This window comes from Cebus imitator, unplaced genomic scaffold (assembly GCF_001604975.1).
Source record: "Cebus imitator isolate Cc_AM_T3 unplaced genomic scaffold, Cebus_imitator-1.0 Scaffold258, whole genome shotgun sequence".
NCBI classification, from domain to species: domain Eukaryota; kingdom Metazoa; phylum Chordata; class Mammalia; order Primates; family Cebidae; genus Cebus; species Cebus imitator.
The window spans coordinates 2,663,648-2,679,511 of NW_016107573.1; the positions used below are offsets into that span (position 1 = coordinate 2,663,648).

At 38.9% G+C, this 15,864-nt stretch overlaps 1 protein-coding gene across 12 annotated transcripts in view; it reads right to left on the reverse strand.

Annotated features, from left to right (window-relative positions):
• Nucleotides 1–15,864, reverse strand: part of MTMR3 (myotubularin related protein 3) — a 131,942-nt gene that overhangs the window by 37,122 nt on the left and 78,956 nt on the right. For 6 of the 12 annotated variants that reach the window (XM_017499630.2, XM_017499627.2, XM_037728217.1 and 3 more), the window contains 5 exons: nucleotides 13,195–13,284; nucleotides 12,313–12,429; nucleotides 8,760–8,792; nucleotides 3,983–4,065; nucleotides 595–761 (listed from right to left, as the gene is read on the reverse strand). In XM_017499630.2, coding sequence (XP_017355119.1) covers nucleotides 595–761; nucleotides 3,983–4,065; nucleotides 8,760–8,792; nucleotides 12,313–12,429; nucleotides 13,195–13,284 — 490 coding nt within the window. Of the gene's footprint in view, nucleotides 1–594; nucleotides 762–3,982; nucleotides 4,066–8,759; nucleotides 8,793–12,312; nucleotides 12,430–13,194; nucleotides 13,285–15,864 lie in introns of those variants that run through there. The other 6 variants (XM_017499634.2, XM_017499640.2, XM_017499633.2 and 3 more) reach the window with 2 other exon arrangements.

Here is a 15,864-nt window from a genome sequence, read left to right on the forward strand (position 1 = left end):
ACCCCCTCTCTCCCTCCTCTCTCTTCTTTTGTCACATGTTAAAATCTACAATATATTTGTTCTTCATAGACACATGGCCTCTCTGGACCTCTGTTTCTTCATCCTGTGATAATAAGTAATGTTTGACTTGAAATTTTTAAGAGAGCAAAAGACCATTTTATATTCTACAGCTTATTCCCACACCTCTGTGCCTTTGTTCATGCTACTTGCTCTAATATTCTTTTCCCCATTCTCTAACCAATGAACTCCTATTCAACTTTCCAAGCCAATTCAAAAGCCACGTTAAATATGAAGTCTTCACACACATGTATACAAAACTCATAACTTTCTTTGATTAAGCTTCCATAATATTTATAAAACCTTATTCTAGTTGAGCTATTTTTAGGCCCAGTAGATTGTGATGCCATCTAGTGTTCTTCCCTTCCTGTGGAAGGCAGAAAACATGTTCTTTTAAACTGAGAAGAATGCTGGACACATGGTAGGTGTTCCCTAAAATATACACTGATTGCTTCTGGGTCCCACTGCATGTTAAAAGTACCTCCATCAGTAGCTTGATAAAGCCCCTGGCCACTTGCACATTTCAGAAAGGCCTACCTGGTCTGCACAGGTCTCCATGTTGCTCTTTTTCACTGGCATAGACCTCCATGCACCAAGCATGGTATGCAAATGAGAAGAGATCTTCTATTTTAGCAGGTGGTCGAATTGCGTTGTTTAGTCTCTTCAGCCACTCTTGACACTGCTCAAAGGTGGAAAACTGACACCTTTGGTGAAGTCAAACAGTATGGATGTAATCAGATGACAGTTGAAATGAAATGTAAGAAAAGCATTCAAGAGTGCCCACTTGTAGTGAAGTGGGAACTACAATCAAGAAAGCATCTGAGCCAGTCATTCACATGTTCATTATCACTTACAAGAAAAATAAATGTTAGCCAATGAAACAAAATGTCCAAAAGAAGGAAGCTGACCATGTGGAAAATCTACTTTTTTAGACTAATAAAATCTCTAAGATTCATTAATCACAATTATTACCAAAAGATGGCCACTATTCTTTTATGAGTGGAGTTTTATTCTACTTCTTCCATCAAAGCTTTATGGTTGTCCCTCACTAAAAATGTTTAGAAAAATCCTTTTTGTTTCATAATAACATATTAGATCAAGTTTAAAAACCACAGCATTATTTTTAGCCAGTTAGGGACTAATTTCATTATTTAGCTATTAGGACAAATCAGATCCAAAAGACAGATTGCGCTGTAATTTTCAGCTATGACCATATAGAGAACAAAACAATTCTACTGTCAATTGCAATTTCAGTATATACAACTAATGAGTTAAAATAATTAGTGAAAACTAATTTATTAAAGATGTAGGCCAGGTGCGGCAGCTCACACCTGTAATCCCAGCACTTTGGGAGGCTGAGGTGGGCAGATCATGAGGTCAAGAGATCAAGACCATCCTAGCCAACATGGTGAAATCCCGTCTCTACTAAAATTACAAAAATTAGCTGGGTGTGGTGGTGCACGCCTGTAATCCCAACAACTCGGGAGGCTGAGGCAGGAGAATCTCTTGAACTCGAGAGGCAGAGGTTGCAGTGAGCTGAAATCGGGCCACTGCATTCCAGCCTAGCAACAGAGCAAGACTCCATCTAAAATAAAATAAATAAAATAAAATAAAATAAAGATGTGTTTAGGCTGGGCACAGTGGCTCATGCCTGTAATCCCAGCACTTTGGGAGGCCAAGACAGGCGGATCACTTGAGGTCAGGAGTTCGAGACCAGCCTGGCCAACATGTTGAACCCCCTATCTCTAATAAAAATACAAAAAAAATTAGCCAGGCATGGTGGCATGCACCTGTAGTCTCAGCTACTTGGGAGGCTGAGGCAGGAGAATTGCTTGAACCAGGGAGATTAAGGTTGGAGTAAGCCAAAATCATACCACTGCCCTCCAGACTGGGCAACAGAGTAAGACTGTCTCAAAAAAGCTAAATAAATAAAAATAAAGATTTGTTTAATTATTTGGCCTTTTTGAATGCAATGTTAAGAAACTGAGTAATAAGCAACCTTCTTAAACTGGGTTGTAGCCAGTACCTATCAAAAATAACCAAATCTCACTGACTAAAAAGCAATTTAAAAAATACCGTAAAACCATGGGGTCACCTAAACCTCTCCCTTATTCCAATCACGGTGGCTCATCAATATGCCAACATATAATGTTTACTGGGACCCCAAAACAAGTAAGAATGCAGTAAAAACTTGTGGAATTTAAGACCTCTAGAGCAATTAAATTTAAAAATGCACTTCAGGCGTCGTCGCTGGTTTTTTGTTTTTGATATGGAGTCTTGTTCTTTTGCTCAGGCTGGAGTACAATGGTGTGATCTCAGCTCACTGCAACCTCTGCCTCCCAGGTTCAAGAGATTCTTCTGCCTCAGCCTCCCAAGTAGCTGGGACTACAGGCATGCACCATCATATCCAGCTAATTTTTGTATTTTTAGTAGAGACAGGGTTTCACCATGTTGGCCAAGCTGGTCTTGAGCTCCTAACCTCAAGTGATCCACCCACCTCAGCCTCCCAAAGTGCTGGGATTACAGGTATGAGCCACTGTGCATGGCCTGCAACCATTATAGTTAACACAGATAAAAATCATCAATGAATGCTAAACTTAAGGAGAAATTTTTATGAGAAGCAAGGACATTTGCATTGTCTCAAGTGCCTCCTCCAGACTGTTTTTAGTTGCAAGAGAAAAAATACAGAAATTATACTAAAACCAGATGACATCTTGACTGGGATAATCAAAATTAACATCTCCAATGAAGGACATGAACACTGTACTTCCAGATGTAATACAGTATCCTGAAAAGGACGTGACATCTTATATACAGTATTCCAGTTGAGAAAACATAACCTCAATTTAACTGAGGAAACACTGGACAAACAAAATAAGAAACATTCCGTTAAAACAAAAGACTGTATTCTGTAAAATGTGAATGTCATAAAAGACAAAATAAGGCTATAGAAAATGTTCCAGATTAAAGAAAGCTACAGAGTCATGACAGCTAAATGCAACATGTGGCCTAGACTAGATCCTGTACTAAATGAGACAGAGATGAGAGAGAATGCTGTAAGAAACATTAATAGGTCATTAGGTCAACTGACAAAATTGGAACATGTATAGCAGACTGGACAAAAGTATTATCAATGTAAAACTGAAAACTGATGATGCTATAGTTACATAAGAAAATATTCCTGGCCGGGCGCGGTGGCTCAAGCCTATAATCCCAGCACTGTGGGAGGCCAAGGCGGGTGGATCACGAGGTCAAGAGATCGAGACCATCCTGGTCAACATGGTGAAACCCCGTCTCTACTAAAAATACAAAAAATTAGCTGGGCATGGTGGCGTGTGCCTGTAATCCCAGCGACTCAGGAGGCTGGGGCAGGAGAATTGCCTGAACCCGGGAGGCGGAGGCTGCGGTGAGCCGAGATCGCGCCATTGCACTCCAGCCTGGGTAACAAGAGCGAAACTCCATCGCAAAAAAAAAAAAAAAAAAGAAAAGAAAATATTCCTATTCTTAGGAAAGCATGCCAAAGTATTTTGGGGTTAAGAGCCATGATTATGTAACTTGAACTGTTCAGGAAAAGAATCTCTGACACACACACACACACACCCCAGCAGGAGGGCTCTGCAAATAATAAAGCAAATGGTAAAATGTTAACAAGTGAATCTGGGTGAATGGTGTACTGATGTTCTTTGTACTATTTCTATTTTTGCACTTTAGTAAATTTAAAATTATTTCCAAATTTAAAAAAAACATCTTTCAACATAGCAAATTATTCATCCTACAGATAAAACATCTTAGGCACAAACTACTCAGAAAATATTCCTAATGAGGCTAATCTTCAAAAGGTATCTTACTAAGTTACCAAACAATGGACTTATTTTTTAAAAACATTTTCCACACTAAACAGCAACACAAACATACCACCACATACCTGATAACTTTGCAGTCTTTGCAAGTCAAATGAAGCTGAAATATATCTCGGCATTCAACACTTTCTATAAGCTGTAATGGAACCTGCAATTTAAAAAAATGAAGTCTTCTTAGTCATAAAGAAAATTGCATTGACCTTGCAATTCTTCAATGTGTCCAATAAGACTAATTAGATCTATAAGGGAAAGCAACAAAAACAGAACTGCAAACTTATCTGGATCAACAGTACTCAAGTGATTTACTACAGAATGAATTAGGACATCCCTTTATCTCCAAATCAGTGGTCTCAAGTCATCTCATAGCATGAGGGCAACAAAGAGGTGGTATCACCTTTGGAAGAGGAGAATATATCTCTCAGGTACTTAACTCTCAAGATCGAAGTACTACTTTTAGATGCTATAACCGGCTATGATTTGCAACGATGCAATGACACAGAAGCTGAAGGGAACCAAAATGGTAATATATTCTTGCTTATAGAAAAGAACTACAGATCAGAATGGAGGTGGGAGACTCTGTTGTTTGCCTCAAATGACAGAGTGGGCTTATGGCTTACTGTTAGCCAATGAGGCTCCTGAAAAAGGCTGGAGGTCTAATCTGACTGTGGATTGCACAGAAAGACAATGGGACAATAGCTGCTGGACAGGCTCTCTAATAAATAGAATAGACTCAAAGGTATGAAGGAGAAGGAGAAGGCCATGCAGTGATCAAAGATGCTAAAACTATAATAACTGTTTCTGATTTGCTTCAAAAGATCAATTAGGAGTCCTGTTTGCCAAATAGGGCTTGAGGTCTGAACAAGCTAGAATGGTTCCTCCCTGTCAATCTGGTCTGCAGACTCTACTGTACACAGCATTATGTAAAACAGCAGACAGAGAAAAGGGAGACAAATAGAAGTCGAAGCATCTAGACAGGGTGCCAAATCTTGAGGGCAATATGAGGATCCTCCTCCTATCCCTCAAATCATCCTGATTCAACCCCTGGCTTCAAAAAGCAATTTCTAGACTTTCAATGCAAACCTGGTAAAATAATAGTGAATACTCTTACTCCTTGAAAAAGGAGTAGGCCATTTGCCTTTTACACTGTATCAAGCCTAGCCAAAATGTGTCTCTGGAAGTTGCAAATAGCATTCCAACAATTTGTGTTAGTATGCAAAGAGGAAGGCAGTCTCCTCCAATGCAGACAGGAACAAGAGTGCTGTCTGCACAGAATGGCCCTCGTGTTAGCTGAGCCAGTTTCAGGAACAAGACTCCTGCAAACTCTGCCCCACCACAGAGCTCCTAGTCAGCACAGAACTCTCAGAACAAGGATGCAGGGATCAAAAAGAAGCCCAGTGCTGGACAAAGAAACAAAATGGGGCAGGGGATAAAGAAGAGAACAAAGCAAAATAATATTACTCAGATAAATGACTGGGAGTTTCGATCTTATGACTGAAGTCTTCTTGCTTTTAAATCTACAATCCATAAAAAAATCCCTTACAATGTAATAGGACTGGGCATCAGAGGAAAAACTAAGAAATCTTGCCTATGTTCTAAGAGTAAAAGGAGCCCTCTGCTTTTGTTCAAGTCCTTAACCCCAAGGTGCTGTGAGAAACTGCAGCTGAGGCAGCTAAGAATTCTTCCAAGACCTGTGCATCTAAGAAGGAAAAAACAAAACAAAACAAAAAACAATTTATCATTAGAGATAAACTAAAAAAGTAATGCTGAGATTAAGATAGAGATTAGAAGACAACATTGCTTTGTTCTCAGGCCAGTCCTCTGGGTGGTCTTAACAGACTCTTATTGCGTTTTATTTTGTAGTACTCCTGCTAACTACCTTAACTCTCTATATCCCCCAAAATGTGGCTGCCAGACTGGCAATTAAGAAGCCTGAGGTCTAGTCACAATTTTCTAAAATTTTACCAATTAAAATTTTGCCAACTCATTGGGCAAGCCTCCAGTCTTCCCATGTGTCACCAGCCTCTGCTTTCTGAACCTTAGTCACAACTAAGGAAATCTCAGGCACGGGGCCTGGGAAGACTCTGGGATAGGATTAGAGTGAGCTTTGCAAATCCACATGGAGAGGCTGCTCTTTCGGCAGTCACCTGCATCCTAAGTCCCCTGCAATTGACTTTCTTTACAAACAGAAGACATGAAAACCAGCTAATGCTCTTAAGCAGCTGCTGGGGAAAATGGATTAGCCTTTGCTACTTTGCTACAAACAGGTAAGTTTTACATCCTTATTACTAAACTAGACCCCAATGGCCTGTGCCCAAACTTAATGGAATAAAATATCTCAGAGCATGCAAAACATTTGCTGCCTAAAATTCAGGCAATATATACATATGTATATTTTCTGTATTTTAACATAGTAAATTTAAGAAAGAAGAATTAAAATGTTGGTTCTATGCGTTCAAATCAGATTGCAGACATTAGCAAGTCACCAAAAACAACCATGTGTACACAAGTCTCAGATATGAAGAATAGCAGATTTTAATATTCATGCAGACTGTCACATGCAGGAAAGTTCAATATGCAGCAAGAATAGGGACATATAAAAGAGAAACACCTGATGTTATAACAAGTATCTCCCTTTTCTTCTCCTTTCTACCCCAGTGTTTTCCTTCAGCACTCCCTCCAGACTGCCTATTCTAAAAGGCAGAATTGGCCTTTTCCTCTTCATACCTTCATCCAAAACATACTGTTTCTCTACTTTCTTAAGGCCCACTCCATTGCTTTAGGTTCCTCAAATTTCCTCACATATGAAAAGGAACTCTTATCATTTCTATAACTAGAGGTATCCTATATTCAACCTCAAAACCAAATTATAGATTCAAGAGCCAGTCCATTTTTCAGCCCAGGAAGGTTAAATGACTACACTATAAGCTAGTATAGTAGTAAAGTCAGGACCAGAATCCATGTCTGTCCTCTAGCCTGGGCTCCTTCCACCATACATGGTGTGCCTCTCTTTCTTCCCCTACACTTGGACTTCTCTTCCATATAAGCTCTACCTTAGATTTTCTTTCATAAGTAAGTAGCTTCTCCACCAGGGATCTTCAAGAGGAAAATAGAGTTTAAATCAAAATTCCTCAGAGGCAATTCCATTTGTAGAAGAGTAGCAAGAAATCTAAACTCACTTTTAAATCGTCTCAAACCTACTGATTCAGCGTCTTGTAGCAACTCATTTTCTTTTTGCTCTTCTCTCCTCTATCTTCATCTGCCAGGTAACTCAATCTCACTTTACAATGATTTTCCCAATATAAATTTCACCAAACTCATGCTCAAACAATGCATCAAACACATTCAGTGCTATAACCAATTCCTCAAAAGCCAAAAGTCACATCACAGACACCAACACCCTTAAGAGCATCAATCCAAAAAAAAGCAGAAGAGCAGCAGTTTAAAAATTTAGCACACATGCACAGGTATATCCCATAATACTGTCACATTCCAGAGGGATCTGATGTCATCATACCCTACTATATTTACATCCTCAATTCATTCTGGGTGTGTGTGCATACATGTGCATTATTTTTAAGCACGAGAATTTAGAGTGGGATAATTTCTACCTTTTTAAAAACAAATGCCCTTTTTATAGTCTGAATGGGAAGTACTAATCTTGCGCTTGTACACCTGAAGTTAAAATGGCAGTAACAGTAAAAATAAAGCAAGAAGTGAGTCTAAATCTACCATCTGTAATAAAGTGGAATATCTGGGCACAGAATTTTTTCAATCAAAAACTAATCAAGGCTGGGAACAATGGCTCATGCCTATTATCCCAGCACTTTGGGAGGCTAAGGCGGAAGGATCGCTTGAGCCCAGGACTTCTAGATCACCCTAGACAAAATGGCAAAATCCTGTCTCTGGGAAAAAAAAAAAAAGGAAGAAAGAAATTGTGGCTCACATCTATAATCTTGGCATTTTAGGAGGCCGAGGTGGGTGGACTGCTTGAGCCCAGGAGTTTAAAAGCAGCCTGGGCAACACAGACACCATCTCTACAAAAAATAAAATTAAATTAACAGAATATGGTGGCATGTGTCTGTAGTCCCAGCTATTCAGAAGCCTGAGGTGGGAGGATCACATGAATGCAGGAAGGTGAGGCCATGATGGCGTCACTGCACTCCGGCCTGGGTGACAGAGTAAGACCATGTCTCAAAAAAACAAAGAACAACAGAAAACCCACTAAGCACCAGAAGAAGACTGTCACTGGTTTAAGACTCAAACTCTATTACTCACCTTTGACAATTTATAAGCCTCCAGCACTGGTTTCAGAGACTCCCACTGTTACATGAATGCTAGACCAAAGTGCATTAAGTGTTAACAATAATCTCTTTTGCAGCAGGGTATGGTGGCTAACACCTGTAGTCCCAACACTCAGAGCTGCTGAGGTGGGAGGATAACTTGAGGCAAAGAGGCTAAGGCTGCAGTGAGCCGAGACTGTGCTACTGAACTCAGCCTGGGAGACAGCGTGAAACTCCATCTCCGACGCTTCCCCCACCAAAAAAAAAAAAAAAGAAAAAGAAAAACTAGTGTTGATTTTACAAATTATTTCTAATAGAAACTTGATCTACATTTTTTTGAAGGTCACAATTCCATCTGCTTATGTACAAACTGCAGATCTTTTTCCTTACCCTATAAATTATTCTCATAGTAGCATACAACTAGAATTTTGTCCAGTAAGAGGAAAAAGACTCATGCAGAGGGGAAACATTCTGCTGATATGCAAGGTGAGCATGTAACACTCAAAATCAATTTGCTCCAAGCACAGGTGCAGCAACCGCCTAGGATTCTCATGCTACTTACTGGGATTTCAGAAGCAGCAGATTGAGAAGCAGTCTATTAAATTACACACACACACAAAAAAAACTTTTAAACTTTCATGAATGCCACTTGAACACTTGTTTATAAATTATCTAAGCTTCAAGGAACTATGTCTGTAAATATATAATAATTATTTGGGAAGAGCACAGAATAGGAGCAATTCATACCTTAAATGCTACACATGAACTCTACTACAGAGATTCTTTACCATAGGAACTAGAACTTGATATTCAGTGAATATGTGAATTAAGGTAATGATGTTTATGGTATCAAAATCTACAGACACATTTTATTCAATGTTCTATGAAATTAAAAGGGAATATATGATATCAGGTAGCTAATTAAAACTTAATGGTAAGTCATTTTCTAAAATGCTAAGTATTTTGACTTAAGTAAATAAAATGATGCAAACTGGGAGCATGCCACAACATATACTGGTACATTTGGGCTTTGATGGTTTAAATGTGTTTGATTTAGATAAAATAACCTTTAAGGGGGGGCCTCCTGTTCTAACATATTTTATTGAAATATACACATTTTATTGAAATACTTATGCGCTGAAGTTGGGACAATACCACTACCAACTATCTGATCTCCATCCAGGACCTGATGCAGGAGGAATCCTTATTTCCTAAGTAACCCCAGGTTTCAGGTTCCAGGAATCTTTGCACTAATTGTGATCAAATTATTTTTATGGAGGAGTTCTAGTCTCTCTCAATCTGAAATTTTTAAAGCCACTGCGATCATTTTTCTGTACAAAGCCATTATCTTGAGTTTTTTTTGTTTTGTTTTGTTTTTTGTTTTAAGAGAGAGTCTCCCTCTGTTGTCCAGGCTGGAGTGCAATGGTGTGATCTCAGCTCACTGCAACCTTTCCCTCCTGTGTTCAAGTGATTCTCCTGTCTCAGTCTCCCGAGTAGCTGCAGTTACAGGCATGTACCACCATGCCCAGCTAATTTTTGTATTTTAGTAGAGACGGGGTTTCACCATTTTGGCCGGGCTGGGCTTGAACTCCCAACCTCGGGTGATCCGCCTGCCTCAGCATTCCAAAGTGCTGGGATTACAGGCATGTGCCACTACGCCTGGCCTACCCTGAACTTCTAAGTAACATGTAGGCTCTATGCCTTAAGAGGGTTATAATGCTAACAGAGAAAACACTTTCAGTTTAAGAAAATGGATCAAAAGAAAGAACAGTGGTAAATTTCCTTAAGTATTATATCTTAATCACAGTGGGGGGATCAACAATCCGAGTCAACAACCTACTCACACAGTTACCCTTTGAAACAATTCAGACACAGCCTATTCATAGAAATGTACTGTTTTAAAATGAGCTTTAAACCCAAAAGGGGGGAAAAGGGTCTAATGCCCACTTCAAACGCACATTAATTTCAATTCATTTAATATTTACTAAATATAGTGGCACCAGGTGACACGCTGGATCTTGAAGATACAAAAATTACAACCTATTTGGTCTATGTTGTAAAAGAATGTCCCAGATATAAAAGACACGAGAAAGAGTGTAACTGTCATAGAGGGAACTGGGACTAACAGACTTCACAGAAGAAGTTATCATCTGAACTAAATTTTGGCAGATGAAGAGAAGTTCCTGGGCGGAAAAGAAAAGAACACAGAGGTGTGCGGTATGGCTGAATAGTACAAGGAGGCTGCTTTTACAAGTAAAAAAAAAAAAAACAAAAAGAAAAAGTGAGAATGCGGAAAGGAGGGAAGCTGACAACGTGGTAGGGACCAAACAGCCTCATGCTGTGCTAAATAATTTGATCTTCATCAGAGAAGTAGTGAAGAAACACTGAAGGGCTTTAAGCTGATAAACGATATGATCAGTTTCATGCTTTCTTTCCAGCAGACCTTATTCCCAAATAGATCTACAAATAGTCTCTGAAATATCTGGCCATCAACCAATAAACTGATAAATACAGGATGATATAAGAAAATGCAATGATATCAAACTATATTGGAGTCTCACTCTGTCTCCCAGGCTGGAGTGCAGTGGTGCGCATCTTGGCTCACTGTAACCTCTGCCTCCCGGGTTCAAAAGATTCTCCTGCCTCAGCGTCCTGAGTAGCTGGGACTACAGGCACGTGCCACCATGCTCTGCTAATTTTTTTTTTTAGTAGAGACGGGGTTTCACCATGTTGGCCAGGCTGGTCTCAGACTCCTGACCTTGTGATCCGCCCGCCCTGGCCTCCCAAAGTACTGGGATTACAGGCGTAAACCACTACGCCTGGCCTGCAATTTAATTATAATTTATTCCAGGCATTCAAACACTGAAAGAACACAAAGTTAAACTGGGAAGTTCTGCTAAATGTTACTATAGTTACTTCCACAGTAACTGGTGGGGAATTTTCGGTTGCTGGAATTTTATAGATATATCCCCCCTTTCCCCTCCTCATCACTCATGACTACTCAAATCCAAGTGGACCCTTCTAAACAAAGTGCTACATAGTATGAAAGAACTGCATTGCCTCTTTCCTTAATGAATCTGGTGTGTATCTTTAGCTGATAGACAGAAAACTGATGTAACTGCTATAATCACGGCCCAAATCTAGAAGCCAGAAGGGATTCAGGCCAAAACTGCTCCTGGACATAAATGCTTAAATACAAAGCCAGAATGATAATAACAAGAAATAAATGTCAACTACCAAAAAAAANAAAAAAAAAAAAAAAAGACAGCCAATGAGTCTTTTTTCTTTCTGGACTGCTCAGTAAAACAAATGAACTCAACAGATTTCAAAGAATCCCAAAATGAACCCAAAATACAATCTGCATAAAATTATAGTCCTGAGCTGTTTTAACAAGTCATAATACATTTTTATGTGCTATAAGTCAAGTGTAGAAAGCCACCACACTGGCAAATATAGAAGGAAGAAGGCATTTGGTGTCTAAGTACATAAATTTTTAGGCCTTTGTCGGTTTCATTTAAGACTAAAGATAGCAGAGCACTGGAAGAAACAGTTCACTGAGAGGACATTCATAACTGAAAAGGGTAAATGTACTCTTGAGAATCAAGAGCCTTCCTTTATTTCAGTAATACATAGTCCATTATGCAAATAAACATTATACTTAACATCTATACTTATACCACCAAGAAGTCATTAGAGTAACTTCATGCTGAAATGAGAGTCTGCAGTGAGCTCAAAGTACATCTCATCATTTGACATTAAGGCCCAGGGAATTATCTCAACTCAGGCTGTCGGTAACTACTAAAGATTGAGGAATAAAAGCCTATTCAGACTTTATACCTTTATAAAGCTTAATGATCTAGCATTACCTAGTACATCATTCACTGTTAACTAAACAATGGACACCTCAACTGACAACTACACGCCATCATTTTAAATCAGGCATAAGAGTTGCTTGCTAACCTAGTGTTCCTTGAGTGCTAAATTAAGTGAGAACAGCTAAGCACACAATGCTTTTACTCCCAATTATGTATGCCTCTCCTTTCTTTGAGAACATTACATTTTGCTACTTCCTTTCTCCATCTATCTTAGAGGGATAAGAGTTGGTAATCACTTACATTAACAAGAGACTCCTTGAACTTGATGTGAAGTCTGTAATTTGAAAGGGCAATGATGGCATCCTCCGCTCGGCCAACAAACTCTGTGCTCTCTCCATGAAGTTCAAGGAAAGGAACCTTTGAAATGGAAGAAACCCTTCAGATTTCTGAAGCAGTTAAAAAAAAAAAAAAAAAGAGAAAATAAAAAAAAAAAAAAAAAAAAAAAAAAAAGCTTCAAACATCAGTTAGCTAAATGGATGGTAAATCCTCTGCCACTGAAGTTGAAAACACAGAACATAAGTAGGTAAGGAAACTAAAGAGGATGGGTTTATACTCACTTAATTCAAATGTATCTAGTTATTCAAATTCTGAACTACTAAAGGAATGATACAGAGAAGATCATCTTAAATAGTGGGTTCTCGGGAAATAAGTCTTGCTAAAATGAGACGTTTTTCAGCTTCCATTTCTACTACATGTAGGGTTTAAGAAAAAAAAATAGGCTGGGCACTGTGGCTCACACTGTAATCCCAGCACTTTGGGAGGCCAAGGTAAGTGGATCTTAAGGTCAAGAGATCGAGATCATCCTGGCCAACATGGTGAAAGCCTGTCTCTACTAACAACACAAAAATTAGCTGGATGTGGTGGCACATGCCTATAGTCACAGCTACTCAGGAGACTGAGGCAGGAGAACTGCTTGAACCTGGGAGGCAGAGGTTGCAGTGAGCCGAGATCATGCCACTGCACTCCAGCCTTGAGACAGAGCAAGACTCTTGTCTCAAAAAAAAAAAAAAAAAAAAAAATTATATACACACACACGGAAGTACATTACACTTCAATCCATTAACTCTGCTATACAGTTAATCCTAAATAAATATGTTACATTTAAAAGTGGTCTGTAATTACCTGAAGATTCTCATCCTCTCGGATCAGCTGCTTCCTAGGAAAGATCTGATTGGCCTGGATGCACTCAAGGCTGTGCCGAGTCTCTTCATCCTGGAAAAGTCCAAAATCTTAAAATAATTTCAAAGCTTCTAGTCATCCATATGTGTTTTTTCTGCCATGTCTACTAGCATAATCACAAAGTACAAGATCAAGGTGAACAGGTAGAAAAGCTCAAGGAAACAATATTCATTTTAAAAAGTGTTTTATCCAATACATCAGGTACATCTAGTCCGAAAGCACATTGATGCAAAAAAAAAAAAAAAAAGTCAAAGAGGTTAGAATATTTCTATTAGGCACTAACAGGTTGCTAATACCTTTTTTTTGAGACAGAGTCTCACTCTGTCACCCAGGCAGTGGTACAATCTCGGCTCATTGCAATCTCAGCCTCCCAAGTTCAATCAGTTCTCCTGCCTCAGCCTCCTGAGTAGTTGGGACTACAGTTGCATGCCACAATGCCTGGCTAGTATTTTGTAGAGACAGGGTTTTGCCATGTTGGCCAGGCTGGTCTCCAACTCCTGAACTCAGGTGATCCAGCTGCCTCAGCTTCCCAAAATGCTGAGATAACAAATATGAGCCACTGTGCCTAGCCCTACATTACTTTTAAGAGAAACCAAGATATAATGCTTTTTTCTCTAAGTTATGATCTTAAATTCTTTGAGAGATACATACTGAAATATTTAAAAATGAAAGGTGACATTTGAAATTTGCTTCAAAATAACTGGGGCAGGAGTAGGAGGAAGTCGGACATGAGTAAAATAGGATTATCTATGAATTAACAATTCACGAAACTGGGTGTGAGTTTATTATCTATACCATTGTGTCTACTCTGGTTATATGTGAACTTTTCAAAATAGAAAGCTTGAAAACAATTTGTAAGGAAAAGTACGCTTAAGAACTCAGTTTCCCAAGTTGAAAATATATGAAAGATGCCGGGCGCAGTAGCTCAAACCTGGAATCCCAGCACTTTGGGAGGCCGAGGCAGGTGGATCACAAGGTCAAGAGATCGAGACCATCCTGGTCAACATGGTGAAACCCCATCTCTACTAAAAATACAAAACATTAGCTGGGCATGATGGCGCGTGCCTGTAATCTCAGCTACTCAGGAGGTTGAGGTAGGAGAATTGCCTGAGCCCAGGAGGCGGAGGTTGCGGTGAGCCAAGATCGCGCCATTGCACTCCAGCCTGGGTAACAAGAGTGAAACTCCATCTCAAAAAAAAAAAAAAGAAAACATATGAAAGACTATCTTTCATTTATTCTGCCTCATATTACAAAATAGATTTCTGTTAAGACAACTTCACAAGGCATAGCAATAAATTCTCATCTGGATGGCACGTGAATTGAATTATAATTTGTATTAAAAGTAATATTTTGCATTATGAATTTTTATGGTATAGGAAGACATGAGAGAAATGTCATCTATTAGAAAGCCTGACTAAATTATAACAGAATCTGTTTATATTGGAACTTTTTTTTTCAAGTCAGGGTTTTGCTGTCACCCAGGTTGGAGTGCAGTGGCACAATCACAGCTAACTGTAATCTCCAACTCCTGGGCTCAAGTGATCCTCCGGCCTTAGCCTCCCAGGTTACTGAGACCACAGGCGCACACCACCATGCCAGGTTAATTTTTTTATTTTTAGTACAGTAGATGAGGTCTCATTATGTTACCCAGGTTGGCCTCAAACTCCTGGGCTCAAGTGATCCTTCCACCTTAACCTCCCAAAGTGCTAGAATTACAGACATGAGTAACCAAGCCCGACCCTACAAAGCAATTTTTAAAAGAGCAAAAGCTGCATCATGTTCAGCTGACAGCATTAAGAATTATAACCAGTGGTTACTGGTCACTTCTGTATACACTACTTAACACAATTCCAATAATTTTGTAAATCCTACCCCCAAAAGAGCTTTTCTTCTTATCTATAAACAACACTTAAGGTTTTACTAACAGCAATCATAATCATAAAATGGTAATACTCTACTAGTATTCTTCTCAAAATGAAGTCCACAGAATCTGAGATGTTTACAGGGGTCCTGTGAGGTAAAAACCTTCCCAATAATATTAAGATATTATTTGCCTTTCTTCACTGTACTGCCATCTATACTAATAGTGAAAAAAATAACTGGTAAGTAAAACTGCTGGTACCTTAGCACAATCGAGGCTGTCGTATCAATTTCCTAAGAATGACCTTGATAAAGCAAAGAGATACTATAAATTCTATTTATTAAATCCTTACTCTTAAGTAGGAGTCTGTTTTACAGAGGAAATAAAAGTAAAACACCTCTGGTGCATGGTGCAGTATTATGCTGTCATAAAGTAAAGCACTTGTACAAATGTTTCAATTAGATGGACTAGCCATTTTTTTTCACTAAATACCATTCTTAACTGGAAGAACAACTGATAGAAAAAATATGATAATGCAGACTTGGGTATCTGGCAGATCTTTTTCCCAAAAGACAGTATTAGGAAAAAAACAACAACAACAAAATATAGTATTAGATGCCAATAATAAAGCTTTTGTGCAAAAATTAGATTTTGGGGGAAAAAAATCAGATTTTGGGAAACCTGTCAACTCCCACCATGAACTTTATAGCTTCCCAATACTTAGGACTTTTATCATTAAAGTGGAGATATTA